We start from the raw sequence: 15,323 nt of genomic DNA, 5'->3' as shown, positions 1-15,323 counted from the left end.
TACCGTTTCACTACTTGCCCCACACTGAGTCTGTCAATAGGACAAAGTTCATCTGATGGACCCTTATCTCAAACAACGTAGAAATAAAGGATAACGGAATCTTCATCTTCATCTCTATCACTGTTGCCAGGCGCATTATCCAGATATGACTCAAAAAAACGAACACTAGACTACACAGTATTTCCGCTAAAAGCTCAATGACCTGTGCTGAAAATCACATCAAGGCAGACCAATAATTTGGCATACCCTCTTCATTTGCTCAAGGCATTGCCAATCACTCCAAACAAGAAAAGCATAAAACCATTCATGTTTTCACAAAGAAGCCAAAGGACACTTCCTGCAGTAAAAGAAGTGTGCGTCAATCGCTGGCATGCAGGATGTGATATTCTGTAGAAGACTTGCAATAAAGCTGCAGAAACTGAACCTCAAGAAACCCATAATCACAAAATGGAAGTTTAGTTTGGTACTTACAGATTCTCAATCTCTGACAACATCTGGACCAGTCATTCGAATAAGAAACAAGCAAGTAGCTTCTCCAAATGGAATAAGCACTTCTTCTGATGAGGGGACCAGGCACTTTGGAAGACCAATTCGAGAAAAATGAAACAAGCAACTTTTCGATCCTCAATATGGAATTCAGCAACTATTGCCTTTTGTTGGAAAAATGCACTCAGAATAACATATAACAAAGCCAACTGTATCCATAATTTAACAAAACGAAGATATGAAGCCAGATTATTCCAACACCGCAGCCCTTAAGCGGTTAAGCCTGCCTTAAACTGGAACTACTTTATCCAGATTTTACACCAGATACAATATTACGGATGTATAGGGAGAAGAGATCAAAAATTTGATAACTGGGAAAAAAAGAAGCTGAACAATAAACATCAAGAAGTGTAACAGTAAATAATAAGTTACAACCATTATATTAGCCTATCGTTTGATCCCGATCAGAGAACAAGTCCACTGTACACAACTGGCTGCATAACCTCACCAACTAAAAATGGGGATCCAAGCAATCAGCGCTGAATCCCAGGTTCAAATGAAGCTCAACGGATTTCCGCATACAGTTACTCCAGTACTGCAACTTCTTGGTCAACCCTCCAGTAGTTTGCATCATTGTATTCCTTTATTCCTGCCCCACCATCATCTGTACTCTCCTTTTCAGGATTCTTAGGAACAGTGCTCCTTTTCAAAGGAGCAGCCTCCCCAACAATCCCCTCCTTAAGAGCATGTTCCATTGCCTTTTCAGTACCCTCTAATTCTACCCCAACAAATTCAACATCCTCTTCAAACAAAGAAGGAACAGCAGTTGCTTTCTGACTAGAATCAGATCCAGTTGAAGTTTTGCTAGAATCTGGAGATGTTGAGACACCATTTGGAAGAGATTCTCCACTACCACCAGAAGTGGAACTTACCAACGGAGTTGTTGCCTCCCCTGAATTGGCCAGATGGCCACTAGAGTTACTAGGATCTTCAAATGGGTTCACAGAGGATCTACCAACCTGAAAATCTGACGCATCCCCCCATGCTGCCCATTCAGGCATAGGCCTGTCTCCAAAGGGGTCATCATTGTCTGACGTCTCAAAGCGGAAGAAACCCATGTCATCTGACACACCTGCTTTCTCGCTTTGTTGACTGAAGTTACCACCATTGACAGAATCCAATCCACTAACAGCATTTGAAGTAGAAGTGGGTGTTGCATCTGTAGAATTTTTGCTCTCAGCCAATTCGTCCTCCTCTCCTACTACTACCTCGTCATCACAATTGCTATTCCCATCATTTGATGTTCCATTAAGGTTGATCTCTTCCATTGCCTCTGTAGGTGAGGTGTTCAGAGGTGCATCGCCAAGTCTATCATCTTGAAAAGCAAACCAGTTTGAGTTTGTGAATAAACTGCTGCACGAAGTGGAAGAAACGAAAAAGAAATTGTCACACACACACAATAATAAGTCCATATAGAAAGAACAGATGCTATAACCTCGCCGCATCACTAACTTACCATTTTAACACACGCAAAGGAACCAACGGAACACAAGGGCGTGCATTTTTCTATGGTCAAATGAACGGAGGAATACAAAAAATTCTTCTTTCTCCTCATCCTCTTTTTTTCTTCTTTTTCTTGCTTTTAACATTTTTTGGAGGGCCATTTTATTTTTAATTACCTACACCCAATTATAGTACAGACGCTGCAGAAAACACGTGTAATGTATTGACTCTTGCACAAAACTTTCCTTTAAAACTACAGAACTGTGAACTCACCTCCCCTGGTCACCTCCCAATCGGAGGGATGATATCACAACTTCAGCAGATTCATCGTCAAAGTAAACATCCTATATGGCATGAACACAGAGCAGTGAGAATGCCAGAGGCTAATGATATCATCAATAAAAGAGTGAGTGACCTTTAAAACATACAAAAGTAAAGTCAATCACGGAATAAAAGTATTACCTCATCATCTCGATCAACAGCTGCATGACCCTGTAAAAAAGTGATGAAGACCATGAATGAATTGACAAATGTGTAACCATAACCCAATAGCATCCCAAAGCCCAAAATTGGGGTTATGTGCAAAGTTTCCAGAGTGGTATTCCGCTTTTCTTCTCTTCTGCTTGCAGAACACCCTCCCTCACCCAAACCCGCCCCCACCCCTCTAAACTTCCTTCCCCCAAAAAGAAAGAATAGGCTGAGATAGCAACCCTGATTTTTTTGGGAAATAGAATTTTGAAAAACCAGAAAGAGAGATAGCAACCCTGATTTACAATGCATTAGATAAACCCTTACCTCTTCAGCATCATCATTGTCATATATGGTGTAGCGAAATGCTTGGCTAAGATTATTGGCTAAAGCTGCTACATCATAATCTCTATCATGCACATCTTCATCATCACTGTCCCTCATCCGGTCTTGCAATGCAGTTGGCCGGCTGCTCATGTTTAAAAAATTCGTCATGACCTCTATTCCAGTAGTTGATGTAGGAATTGACAAGGGCACTAGAGCAGAATAGGTAAGAAGGGAGTAAGCTGGAACACTTAGTTCTTTGCTCCAAAAAGAGAACAAAACCTAACCACCTCTCCTTCTCCACTCTCTTACGAATTGTGACATTTATGTTTATAGTATTCAGATGAGGTCACCTTGACTATCTGATTGAATGATTTCACTAGAAGCTTTTCATCTAATAAATTGTGACACTTCTTGTCACTACTAGATCACACAGTAAAGGACATGAGAGCGGTCCACCAAAAACGCATCAGCAGTTAATTCCCTGCTTTCCCACCCACCCCTTATCTTTTCTACCCCATTTTCGACCTTTCTTCAGATACTAGAAAGTTCATACATCAAAGTAGGTCCAACAGACAGAGATTGGTGCTCACGAAGACACCTCTCTCTCTCTCTCTCTGAAGTATCTTTATAATATAGTCCGCTTTTTATTGTTAAAACTCCTCACTGTTTACTACTCCAATCATTTTGAAAATCTGTTTTGCTTTTTCCATTTATTCATTCCACCAGATGAGGGCAGAGTTGAGATACTTGAAAATGACATGGCACAACAACGATTGTTTTAGTAAAGACAACAAAGTACTAACACTATAAGTGGTTCAGCTGCTGTAGTTGTTATAGTTACGTCGCATGTGGTGTTAGACAGAGGGCTAGAACTTGTATGTCCCTATAGGATAAGTGTGAAATTAGAAAAGAACCTCTAAAGTTACAGAATTCCTAATTGCCTTAAAAGACGCATTACTAGAAGTGTATGAATGGACAAAGGGAAACCATATAGCCAAGCCCTAACTAATTTGGGACGAGCACATATTTGATTGACGGAAAAACACTATCAATGACATAATATTGGCGATCAGTTACACAATCAAAAAGAAGAGGCAAAACGTACCCACAAGCCCATCGGTAGACATTTTCGATCGTATTACGCTCCTGTAAAACAGTAATTTGCCAATCACTCCATTCCATATTTTTCTGGCATGAAGAATACAGATTAACATGTGAGAAGATGAAATGTTGCACGAAATCCAATGCCATCAAAATTTATTATATAGAACCAATAAGCAGAACCTTTCACCGACTTCTGCTGCTCAATCAATATCATGAGCCCAAAACAATAAAAAGAAGTGACAGGAATCTAATGAGATACTGCAGTAATAAATTTGCATAGGACACCACAAACTAAATATTGACATCAAAGGCAGACGAATGATTTTGTTTAACAAAGTAAATAATCACATATTTGTGAAGAGGAACGTGGTGCTTAAAAATCAATCAAACAGTTTTTATTACAATGCACAGTAAAATCAGTGCCGAGCTCTCTTCCCTACTTCTAAAAAACAAGCTAAGATCAATTTCATATCAAAAATATCCCTTTGAAGCACAGGAGGGTAGGTAACTGTATTTTGAAACTATTTGCCGACGTCCATCCTTAATTCCTTTTTAGTTGTGCGGAGAGCACTGCTTAGAGACATAAACAATTGACTCAGAGAGAACTTTCAGAATCTAACTGAACAATTTTGGTTGATGATGTGCTCAAATGCAGTTCGCTGTTGTTGAAAGCATATCTAGCAACAAAGTATAAAGCTTTCACACACCTCAAGATGTTCTTGGATGTGGTTGTCATTCTTTCCCAACTGAACAAGTTTGTTAGAAATCCGTGTTATATGTCCTATGTTACCCACTCGGGGTGCTTGCTTCGCAGTAGCAGGTAAAGTTGGCTGCATCAATTGAAAAACACCATTAAAGCATATCAAGCTATTAAATACAGTGAGGTTGCAGTGTTCCCATTTAACATGTTCTGTTCTTGGAGAGAATGGGGTACGATAACTCGAAAAGAACGAGGCAATTTCAAAACCTAATAATTTAATAGAAAGTAAATCAGTTATTTAGAAATATCAACCTGTTTTTCATCACTAGAAATTGTGGCCTGCTTATCCGTTTGAAGTATCTTCCCAATCAAATTACACTCTTCAAAAAGATGGTCGACAATGATATTGTTTTTGCTGTCCAAGCATGAGTATATTATACTCTCCACATGATGATGTAATGCATTGTTATAAGGGTACCTATACAGCAATCAAGTAATTTGTTCGGACCAAAGAAGAAAGTAGTAAGAAAGCCACCAACACAAAATCAATGGCTTTTGCTGAGTAAACCAGCCAGTCAGAGTTCCAGAATTCATGAGCATAGGCATAAAATTTTACTCAAAAAAGAGATCCAGGACTCTCTCAATCGTCCCAGAGCTGATCAACTCTTTCTCTGCAGCTTCATTGCCAGCTTTCAGTAGCACAGAAATGAATTCCACAATCTACAATAAAGAAGCAAACCACTAAATATAAAAAGATAAAGAGACTCGGCTAAGATAAACAACTCAATCATTTAACAGTGGAAGTGAAAGAAAGCATGCAAAATATTGAACATATGTTCATGCTAACACTCCTTTCTGAGCTTCTACTCCACAGATTAAATGCTGAATACGTTTCAACAAATCCACCAAATATAACAAGAAAGGTTATCAAGCTATTTACAATTCATCCAGAATACAAACATGAGCCAACTTGATCTCTAACAGATAATGAAAGTCCATACTATTGGAAATTCTAGCTATAAATATCCTTCTGAAATAACACCAATCAACCTAAATTCATCAAATTGTAGTATATAAACAAGATCAGCTCACTCAATTCAAAGAATGTATACAATACAAACCTTTAAGCGATGCTTCCCTAGAGGTGGTCTGAGTTCACCATATGTCGTAGGCAGAATCTTCTCATCAGAGGTCACATTCAACAGCTTGACCAAGTCACCTGTTCCAGAATGAGCAACGGTTATGAAACTCTTAAAGATAAGGGTCAAGGGGCAGCAAACACATTCAGTTATATTAGGAAGCAAAGGATTCCTTCTCTCTTTTTTTGTTGGTGGCCTGTTCTGCAACAGCTTTGCGTTTTCATGATTTCCTACCACCCACTCTCTTTTAGAAAACTTTGAATTGATCTAAAGGGTAGAAAAGTATCTAAACAAGTATTTAGCAATTCAAAATCATATGAAATTTTTTGCAAAAAGAAACTTACCAAGTTTAGGCAACATTGCGTCAATAGTGTCAGGACTGACATGCATGGGTGACTCGTAAACATGCTGGCTCCGGAAGGAATACATCATAAATGATGGGATTGATCTTTTTGAATCCAACAGAGATATGCAGACAGTCAAAGAATGGACAAGGGCAGACTTTGACTGTGAATCTTCAAGGGCATGACAAAATATCCTTGAAACAAAGCTGCATGTAAAGGAAGTTGAGCAACTTATTCAGTCAAAATTAACATCATCAGGAAAGAATCCCAAAGAAAAAAGAGCTTTCAAGAGAAGTATCAACTGGAGTCCTACAGACCTTGGGCTAGATAATTTAGTGGCAAGAGGTGATGGGGTGTTTCTGGTAATTGCACATAGAGTCTCTGCTGCATTAGCATGTACTTCAGGAGGACTCTGGACAATAAAACAGTACATCAGAAATGCTAGATCACCCCCTTTAAAGGGATAGCTAATTCTTGTTAGGTCTCTTTATAAAATTCAAAAAGAAAAAGCATTGACACGTCGGGTATCTGAATTCTACACTGCTTCACATTTCCCTTCCCCCCACCCCCAAGAAAAAACATAAAAAGAAGGAAGCTGCATCTGAGCTAAGCTTGGGAACAGAAGTTCTCTAAATGATAAAGTAAAACAAAAATTATTAATCGTAGGGCAGAACAAGTTGATAAGCCCCCTTTATCTGTCCCTATGTTCCCTGTCTGACATGAACATTAGGGAAAAAACAGATTTCTAGGTCAAAAATGAAACCTGCTGAAATCAACAAAGAGGAGTCAAAGAGACATGGATCCATCAATGGAAGGAATTTGGTCTTTCAGTTTACTGCTGCAGGAATACGTAATTCCTGTCAACTACACATTGCAGCTCCAGTTGCCCCGAAGCAGAATGTCATTAAACTGCCATACCATTCAATAAGCAATACGCTGACATTTAAAACATAAAAATACACAGTATCGCCAGCAAAATGCACTGCCAATAAGCAAAGATAACTAGACTTAATTGACAGAATCGATCGACGAAAGCGCGAGTGCACAATCATATACTGTTATTCTTAGTGCAAGATGAATGCCTAGACAGCCTGTAAATGTCAACCACAACATATATCAAAGGAATACTAAAGAAAAGTAGCAGATAATCAGGTAACCACAAATCTCTCTAACTTACAGAGGGGCTCAATTTATCCACGATCATTTCTAACAAATTGCTGTCAGTTAACCATTGCATCACATCCGATGTGTTGGGGTAAATTTGATCATCGGCACCTACAAGTCGCACCAAAACCTATAAAGAAACAGCTCATCAGAGGGATGCCTTCATCAGACTAATTGTCGTAGTTGACTTTATATCACAATCATACACACATTGTGGCAGATGGAAGAATGGAAAACTACACCACTAACCTCCATTATGGATGTTATACCAATCAAATCGACCATCTGGCGGAAAACATCATGATGCGCCTGTAAGAAAATCAAAATGATCCGGAATATAACCAATACTTTAGGCGGGAGGAGAGGAAGAAAAGCAATAAAACATGTACACATTGCTAAGGCGTCCTATTAAGGATTAAATCACTATCCTCCTAAGTTTGCCAAGTGAAAGGAAGGAGTTAGATATGGTCCCCTATGTATTAACCCACTCCCTGTAATAAAGATGCTTGGAGCAACATTTCTTCCCAAAAGTGACTCCATGCAATTATTTCATGCACGACTTGAGCAAGTTTTGAGCTCTTGACCCTCCTTGCTCAGCCATCCACTAACCATGTGTAAGTAGACATGCAATTATACAGTTAAACTACATCAGAAATTTACTTGTCCAACAGAAAAATATACAACTCCAAAAATTGTTATGCAGTTTACTAAACCCATAATTACTTTTTTCTTATCTATTCTTTCCTTGGATAAGTAAACATATAGTCCAATTACTATTTCAGATCACACTGCATCTTACTTGAACTTTTCAACAACAGTGAAACCAAGCATGAGCTGTCCAACAGTAAAATCCAGACAGAGCTAGGTGAGTTCTGTTAAATTACTATATAAGGAAGCTATCTACCACCTACTTACAATGATCTAGAAATACAAAAACATTTGAAGCTCACAGAGAAATGTAGAAGCAACTTAGACAATGCGAAGAAAACTAACAGAAGCACAAATGGGAAAATATTAGTTCTTTATCTTTCCTGCCTTCAGATAGTCTACAGGGTAGGGATGCAAACACAGAGGTCAGGGATATATAGGTCAAAGGAGACAGGGCCTTCAATTGAGACAGGTCACCAATAAAAGACGCAAGAAGCATGAGAGGAAACGATGAAGAAATAAAAGAGCTAACTCGTATAGGTTTAGACATCATAGAATCCTTGTAAGAAGAACAAGGATAGGTTTTTGCTTCTTTTGGAATCTGTAAATGGTTACCAGCACAACCTTTGTGCTGGGTTTCTTTTTTTAATAATACATAACTGTTACCTTTGTCAAAAAAAAGAGCTAACTCGAATTTGCAGAAAGATGTAACCCTGCCCCCACTAATCCTTCTCAAAAAAGAGAACCCACCCTTGAGAGGACTCAAACTACAATGCTTACCAGGGAAAAGAAAGAAAGTAATTATTGGTAGTCTCGGGAAGGAACCTAAGAGTATCCTGCAGCGGAATTGAGAGGTTTGCAAAAATGCAAAATAGACATTTAAGATAATGGGCAATGCAGAGTGGTTGTCTCTAGAAACATAGAAATGAAATAGAAGCAACACAAAGAGGGAGGACAAACACATCATGAAATTAACAAGCTTAGGGGGCACATAAACAACAACTATCCCAGAATAATCCCACAAGTGGGGTCGGGGGAGGGTAGTGTGCACGCACACCTTACCCCTACCGTGAGGTAGAGAGGTTGTTTCCAAAAGACAATCGGCTCAAGAAAAGATGCAAGTAAAGAAATATCAACAAGCAGTAACGACAGCAAGAAAATAAGAAAACAAGGCAAAAGGAACAATATGAAGTGATAAAAATCTACCAATAATAGAATAAAAGACTGCCACTAATACCACTAGAATGGAAACAAACACACTCGACTACCTACTAACTTCTTACCTTAATCTTCGATCTTCACACCTTTCTATCAAGGGTCATGTCCTCTGACAACTGAAGCAACGCCATATTCTGCCTAATCACATATTCCCAATACTTCTTTGGCCTATCTCTACCTCTTCTCAAACCCACTAAGGCCAACCTCTCGCACCTCCTTACCGGAGCATCTGTGCTTCTATTCGCATGCCCAAACCATCTAAGTCTAGCTTCCCATATCTTGTCCTCCACAGGAGCCACTCTCACCCTGGCCAAAATATCTTCATTTACAATCTTATCAATCCTGGTATGCCCGCACATCCATCTCAACATCCTCATCTTCATTTATAATCTTATCAATCCTGGTATACCTGCACATCCTTTCTGAAGTTCAACATCTCTTCTACTTTCATCTTCTGGAGATGGGAGTCCTTGACTGCCCTAGTCGGTCTAACTAGCACTCAGTAGAACTTACCTTTAAGTTTAAGCGGCACATTCTTATCACATAAAACACCGGATGTGAGCCTCCACTTCACCCACCGCGCTTCAATACGATGGGTAACATCCTCGTCAATCTCCCCATCTCCTTAGATTATAGACCCCAAGTACTTGAAACTCTCTCTTGGGGATGAGTTGTGTATCAAGCCTCACGTTCACTTCATTAGTCTCGTCACTGAACTTGCACTCCAAATAATCTGTCTTGGTCCTACTCAACTTGAACCCTTAGACTCCAAGGTCTGTCTCCCAACCTCCGATCTCGCGTTAACACTGTCTCGTGGCTCGTCAATCAGTACAATATCATCCGCAAAAAACATACACCATGGCAGCTCCCCTTGAATGTTACGCATCAGTGCATTCAGTGCCAAGGCAAATAAAAACGGGCTAAGAGCTGACCCCTCGTGCAACCCCATCACAGCTGGAAAGTAGTTTGAGTCCCCTCTCATTGTCCTCACATGAGTTTTAGCTCCATCGTACATTGTCCTTAATTGCCCTAGTGTAAGCCATAAGAACACCTCTAACCTCCCTTGCAACTTTGTCATATGTTTTCTCTAGATCAATGAACACCATATGCAAGTCCCTCTTCCTCTCCCTATACTACTCCACCAACCTCCTTACAAGATGAATGATTGTCGTAGTCGAACAACCCGACATGAATCGGAACTGGTTTTCGAAAATGATAAATTTCCATTGCCCAAAAAAAACTGTTGCCTAATCTTATATCGAAAAATAATATGACATTTGAAATGAATGATGCTAAAGATTATCAACTACTACATCGCTGGGAACAAATTAAAATTACATGACCACAAATAAATATACACACCTCGCTTTTTGATAAATAAATACTCATGTATAAAGATAAAATGGGAAGCAAGTAATAAATAGGTGTTGAAATGTAAATGCAACATGTAACAAACGAAGACATGTGGCTTTCTAAGGTTGAACTAGTTTTGGAGAGAGATTATAAATTTTCAACTTTTGTTTCTTTTCATAAAACTTTTGGCGATTCCCGAATATGGACAAAAATCTTGGTATTTAATCTACCAGCATCAATGAAATGATGTTTTCTTTTCTTTCTACCAAAAAATTATAATTTTATGATTTTCTAGACACTAACTTGATAACTGGATGAAAATGAACACAAGATCACTTACTAGATGAGCAATTTATAACAACAAGGTGTCAATATAAGATAATATTTAGCCGGGGACTCATATGAGGATTAGACACTTTTGTGGTTAACAACCTTCATCATCAATCAATCAAAACTCTCGGGATTAAGATAGGTTGAGTTTGACCATATGAATTGAGTTACTGATGAAAGTAAACCAATACTTAAGCCAATCTTTGAGGTCTGCATATAAAATTGCTGCTGTACTAAAATCTTTGTTTCTTCAGCACTGCCATAATAATTAATATAGCATCATATCATACTAGACAAATAATATATCATCATATCAGACTACAAATTTTTCCAAGTTGTTGATTTCCACTAACATAATCCTTTTCTTGATAAAAAAATAACATCTTATTATTTCTTCAAAATAGAAAGTCAAAACTTTAAATAAATGAAGCAGCAAAGTATCCTGCAGAATGCATCTGCGCATAGACTACGCTACCTGGACATAATTCATGAGGGGAACAGTCTTCCGCAACATGAGGCATATCACAACCTGTATGCAGTAAGAGTACATAAATCAGCTTGCTTTAACCAAATAACATTTCATTAATCTTGTATACATGAACCTTGTGGATGAATGAAGCTATACCTTACTAAAATACCCAGCAAGCAATGCACTATGTGGACGACTTGGTTCCAAGAAGGAAAAGAGTAAATTCATGAGCTGCGCCAATATGATAAAAAAGGATTGAACTCTCAAGCAAAACAATTTCCTCTGTGAAACTAAAATGTAATGACTTTTTTTGCAGTTGCAATTTAAAATTAAAATGTAATAACTGCATCCAGTGAATTACCATACCTCTTCTTCTTCCACTAGAGTCTTAAGGATGACATCAATTTCACAGGTGAATATCTCACTGGCAATGAAAGGAAATCTATGGTGCAAAACAATAATTAGAAACAAGAAACTGAAGTGGTCCCTAATATCTAAAATAAAAAATAAACATATTGTCTTGCAATTAGATTATTCAAATAATTAAAGCTTATTCATGTTCCATGATAACTTACTTAAACTTCCGCTTGTTATCGGCATCCTCAGAAGGCTCTTCAACAATGTAGCGCAGCAACTGCTCAACCTGGGCTCGATCTCTCAAACTGAAACCTCAAAATCATAAAACATTGTCAATAAACTTTGGGACTTTGAGCTGTATGAATACTGAATTATGTGATTATTAATTCTTTCACTAGAACTATATGCCAATTGATGGTTAAAATGAAACAATTAACAGAAGCATATGCATGATAAAAGAAAGTCATTTTTTAAGGTAATGAGAGGCATTTATAAATGAAAACTGCAAGAATGTTTACAAATTTATGAGGCGGCTGTTTAAAGCTTTGCATTCTTGAATTATCTCTTCCTCATCGAGGAGCTCTTCCAATGTGAAGTTTTCCTTGTCTAATACTGCTTCAACCTGCAAATCCAAGGGAAAAATGTTTCAAAATCTGGATATATCTACAATTTAGAGGAAAACAAAAGCAGAAGCCAATGGATAAGTGTCGGATTATGGTAACAACATAAAGAACAGAAATCATCAGACATCTTTAAGTCAAAATAGAGAATAGCCAACTTACTATGAAATTCAAAAAAGAGGTTTAAAAGGGTCAAGCTAGAAAAATTCCATACTCAGAAGCACGTTAAAGTACTGGAAAATCACACTATGAATAACGGATGGGTCCAACAAGTAGGTGAGAACTATGGTTGCAAGGAAGAATCATCAATCTGAAATACTCCATATCAATCCATGAAAGAAAAGACTTTGGACTACTCTATACCAAAACCACTCACAAATTGTGCAGGTCATGTTCATTCTTTTAAGTTGATAAATAGAGAACTTAAACTTTCACTTAATCAACATGAACACACAAGAAAACAATTCCTATAGATAAGTATTTTAAAGAGCGAAAAGCACATAAAAGCGACAAGGTCCCTTGGAGCTTGAAGCGAAAACAGGAAGTGAAGCACACGCTTCTTTCAAGTGAAGTGCACAATTACAGAAAATTAAAACCAAACATATATGCATTAGTAATATAATAATCAAAATGCAATAAATAAATAAATTCAACACCCAATATATTATTACCGATTTTATTCCAACTCTTCAAAGTTGAGCCTTAAAGAACCGACAGTTTTTTGTTTAATTCACTTAAGTCATTACTTGAAGCGCACATTTAACTGAAGTGCATGGCTTGACCTACAAAGCAATAAACCCTCGCTTCGAATCGCTACATTGCTTTAACCCTCTTTTTTAATAAGTAATGGGAGAGTAGTATTATATCGGAAAAAACAGCATAAAGAAAGTGTTGGTCAGCATGTACAACCCAATCAAATTGTGCAGACTATTAATTAGACACTATCTTATTCTTATCCTAAGTCAATTATCCGTTTTCTCTTATTTTTCTTTTCATGATGAAACAGTAAAGATTGTGTTAATGAGTACTAAGAAGGTACTTATAAGAGAATATCAGAAGAGAAGTCTTCCTTATATATATCGAAGGAATTCAAAAGATCCAACAATGAGGCTATGTCAGATTTAAAGTTCTTCCTACACCACAAATAAAAACTCTTACTGTCTTACAGCATCTAGATTTCAGTCGTCTCATTAAAACACCTATTTGTTTCTCTCCAGCCAAGTATTCCAGAGAATGCAAGTAGGAACTGCATTTCAATAGTGTGCTTGCTAGCAAATGGTAATGCATACCAGCTGCATAGAGCAAGTTTTATTCTTCCTGGCATAACCCATTGGACTCTAAAAATTCTCAGGAACACTGAAAAGTAATAACGACTTGAGACTAATGATCTTGCCCGTTATTAATATTTGAGACCAATGATCTCGAAATCGAATACTTCCAACACCAGTAATTCCCACACTGTCTTCTAAGCAATTAATTTCAGCCATCACACATTGATTAAGGCATATATCAGGACTCCATTTTCATCCCATTCACAAAAAGAAAAGGAAAAAAAAGGGGGGGGGGGGGGACAAAACATCAAATGAAGCCTGACTCTAGCCAATTACTGCAATCAATTCTAATAAGCGGAAATATAATTAAACAAGCACAAGAAGTAACAGCAGCAGAGACAGGAATTAACTTGCATTTGACAATGTAGAACCAATAGTGGCAGAGCCACATGCAAAGTTGCAACCAAGGGGATTCAATTAAATTCTCCCTCGCCAGAAAATTACACTGCATAAATAGGGTAAAAACAATTTGTTTATACAAATATAGAATTTCAATCCTCTTATCATTAGAGAAATACATGTTTAAATGGCATATGTGGCCCATTGTCAGAATTCCTGACTCCACCACTGAGCACCAATATAGCATAAGCAAATTACACGATCCAATTAGGGCAATTGTAGGCTAAACAAGTGCTCGAGATATAACAGCGCAGAACACAAAGTAATTTTGTTGTTACGTAGTCTGTGTGCTCAGATATAGGACATTCATAAACTACACACTATTCAATTTTAACACATAAGACACTGTCCACGAGCTTAAGTCACGCATAATGCGGCGACAAAAGAATGAATCAAAAATTCAAAATTATTCAAAATTCAAATTCCACAAAATCACACTTGCTTATCCAAATCAAAATTACAACTACAAGAGCATTTAGACATGTATAATTGGATCGAGTGACGTTACCGGTGAACAAGCGGAGAGAGATGTGAGCTTCCAAAACATATTTGAAAACAGATCTGTTAACCCTAGAACTGAATCGAGACCAAAAAAAAAAAAGGAAGAGAAGATTCGAGAAAGACCGAGGGGCTTAGGCTTTTTGAAGTTTTTGGAGCGAAATAGAGGAAAAGGGAGAAAACCCTAACTTTTGAGATCAAAAAGAAAGCGATGCCGTAAAGATGGAGAAAGAGGGATGAGGTTCTTCTAAAATAGAATTGTACTAATGTTTTATGTTGCTGGAGAAATGAGGACGAAAAAGTACAAAATTGAGGTTTGCAATGTACCAAAGTCGAAAATATGAAAAGATGAAGTGAATTGAGAGAATGTTTAATTATATAATTATGAAAAATGAGATAAAGACAAAAATGGTTTGAAATAATATATATACACATGTAGTAGCACTCTTAAAATTTAGTTAAGTAATAATAAGTATAAGTATAAATATTTATAGCCAATATCCAATTAAAAGCTACAACATTTCATCAAATAAGTAATACTTTTTTTAATTTGTGTAAGAAAAATAACATATAAATCAAATCTATTTTTGTAAGGAAAGAAAAAGAGTAGTGCATAGACGGATAAGTTTGATCTCTACTTTTAATTGATCCTTTTTTAAACTAATTTATTTTTATGATTATCTAGATAGATATACCATTGTAAAACAGGGATATATAGAATCTTATCTTCAAATAAAAAATTGCATGATAATGTAATAGTATTAAGTAAAAATAATACATAGCGATAAACAAGAAACAAAGAGATTGAAAAAAATTAGAAGAATCGATTTAAAAATAAATTATAAAACTTTTTTGAATTTGAGAT

The 15,323-nt window shown here is 37.2% G+C and overlaps 1 protein-coding gene across 4 annotated transcripts; it reads right to left on the bottom strand.

The window, feature by feature from the left end:
• Positions 1 to 829: 829 nt before the first annotated feature.
• On the bottom strand, positions 830 to 14,708 carry LOC104226428 (uncharacterized). Of its 4 annotated transcripts, none has more exons than XM_009778426.2 (19): positions 14,469 to 14,708; positions 12,129 to 12,232; positions 11,829 to 11,915; positions 11,620 to 11,695; positions 11,410 to 11,484; positions 11,260 to 11,313; positions 7,485 to 7,544; positions 7,249 to 7,365; positions 6,389 to 6,483; positions 6,072 to 6,277; positions 5,710 to 5,807; positions 5,205 to 5,308; positions 4,901 to 5,066; positions 4,596 to 4,718; positions 3,890 to 3,972; positions 2,785 to 2,926; positions 2,452 to 2,481; positions 2,263 to 2,333; positions 830 to 1,899 (listed from the first exon to the last, which is right to left on the bottom strand). In XM_009778426.2, exons 1-19 carry the CDS (start codon positions 14,505 to 14,507, stop codon positions 1,071 to 1,073), a joined length of 2,559 nt encoding a protein of 852 aa, XP_009776728.1. In that variant the 5' UTR covers positions 14,508 to 14,708; the 3' UTR covers positions 830 to 1,070. The 4 variants fall into 4 exon arrangements, with proteins under 4 accessions (XP_009776728.1, XP_009776729.1, XP_009776730.1 ...); XM_009778427.2 differs by having other exon boundaries at positions 830 to 1,896; XM_070168402.1 differs by having other exon boundaries at positions 1,738 to 1,861.
• Positions 14,709 to 15,323: the final 615 nt, after the last annotated feature.

This window comes from Nicotiana sylvestris, chromosome 2 (assembly GCF_000393655.2).
Source record: "Nicotiana sylvestris chromosome 2, ASM39365v2, whole genome shotgun sequence".
Classification (NCBI taxonomy): domain Eukaryota; kingdom Viridiplantae; phylum Streptophyta; class Magnoliopsida; order Solanales; family Solanaceae; genus Nicotiana; species Nicotiana sylvestris.
The sequence above is the reverse complement of the archived record's forward strand: the minus strand, read 5'-3'. Positions and strand labels throughout refer to the sequence as shown.

What these genes read in the sequence shown, in the direction of transcription:
- LOC104226428 (XM_009778426.2), bottom strand. Translation starts at nt 14,507, where the DNA reads ATGTTTTGGAAGCTCACATCTCTCTCCGCTTGTTCACCG. An exon ending in ACTAAATTATCTAGCCCAAG is followed by an intron (nt 6,278 to 6,388) that starts GTCTGTAGGACT and finishes CTTTACATGCAG; the next exon opens with CTTTGTTTCAAGGATATTTT. An exon ending in CTGTTGATCGAGATGATGAG is followed by an intron (nt 2,334 to 2,451) that starts GTAATACTTTTA and finishes CATGCCATATAG; the next exon opens with GATGTTTACTTTGACGATGA.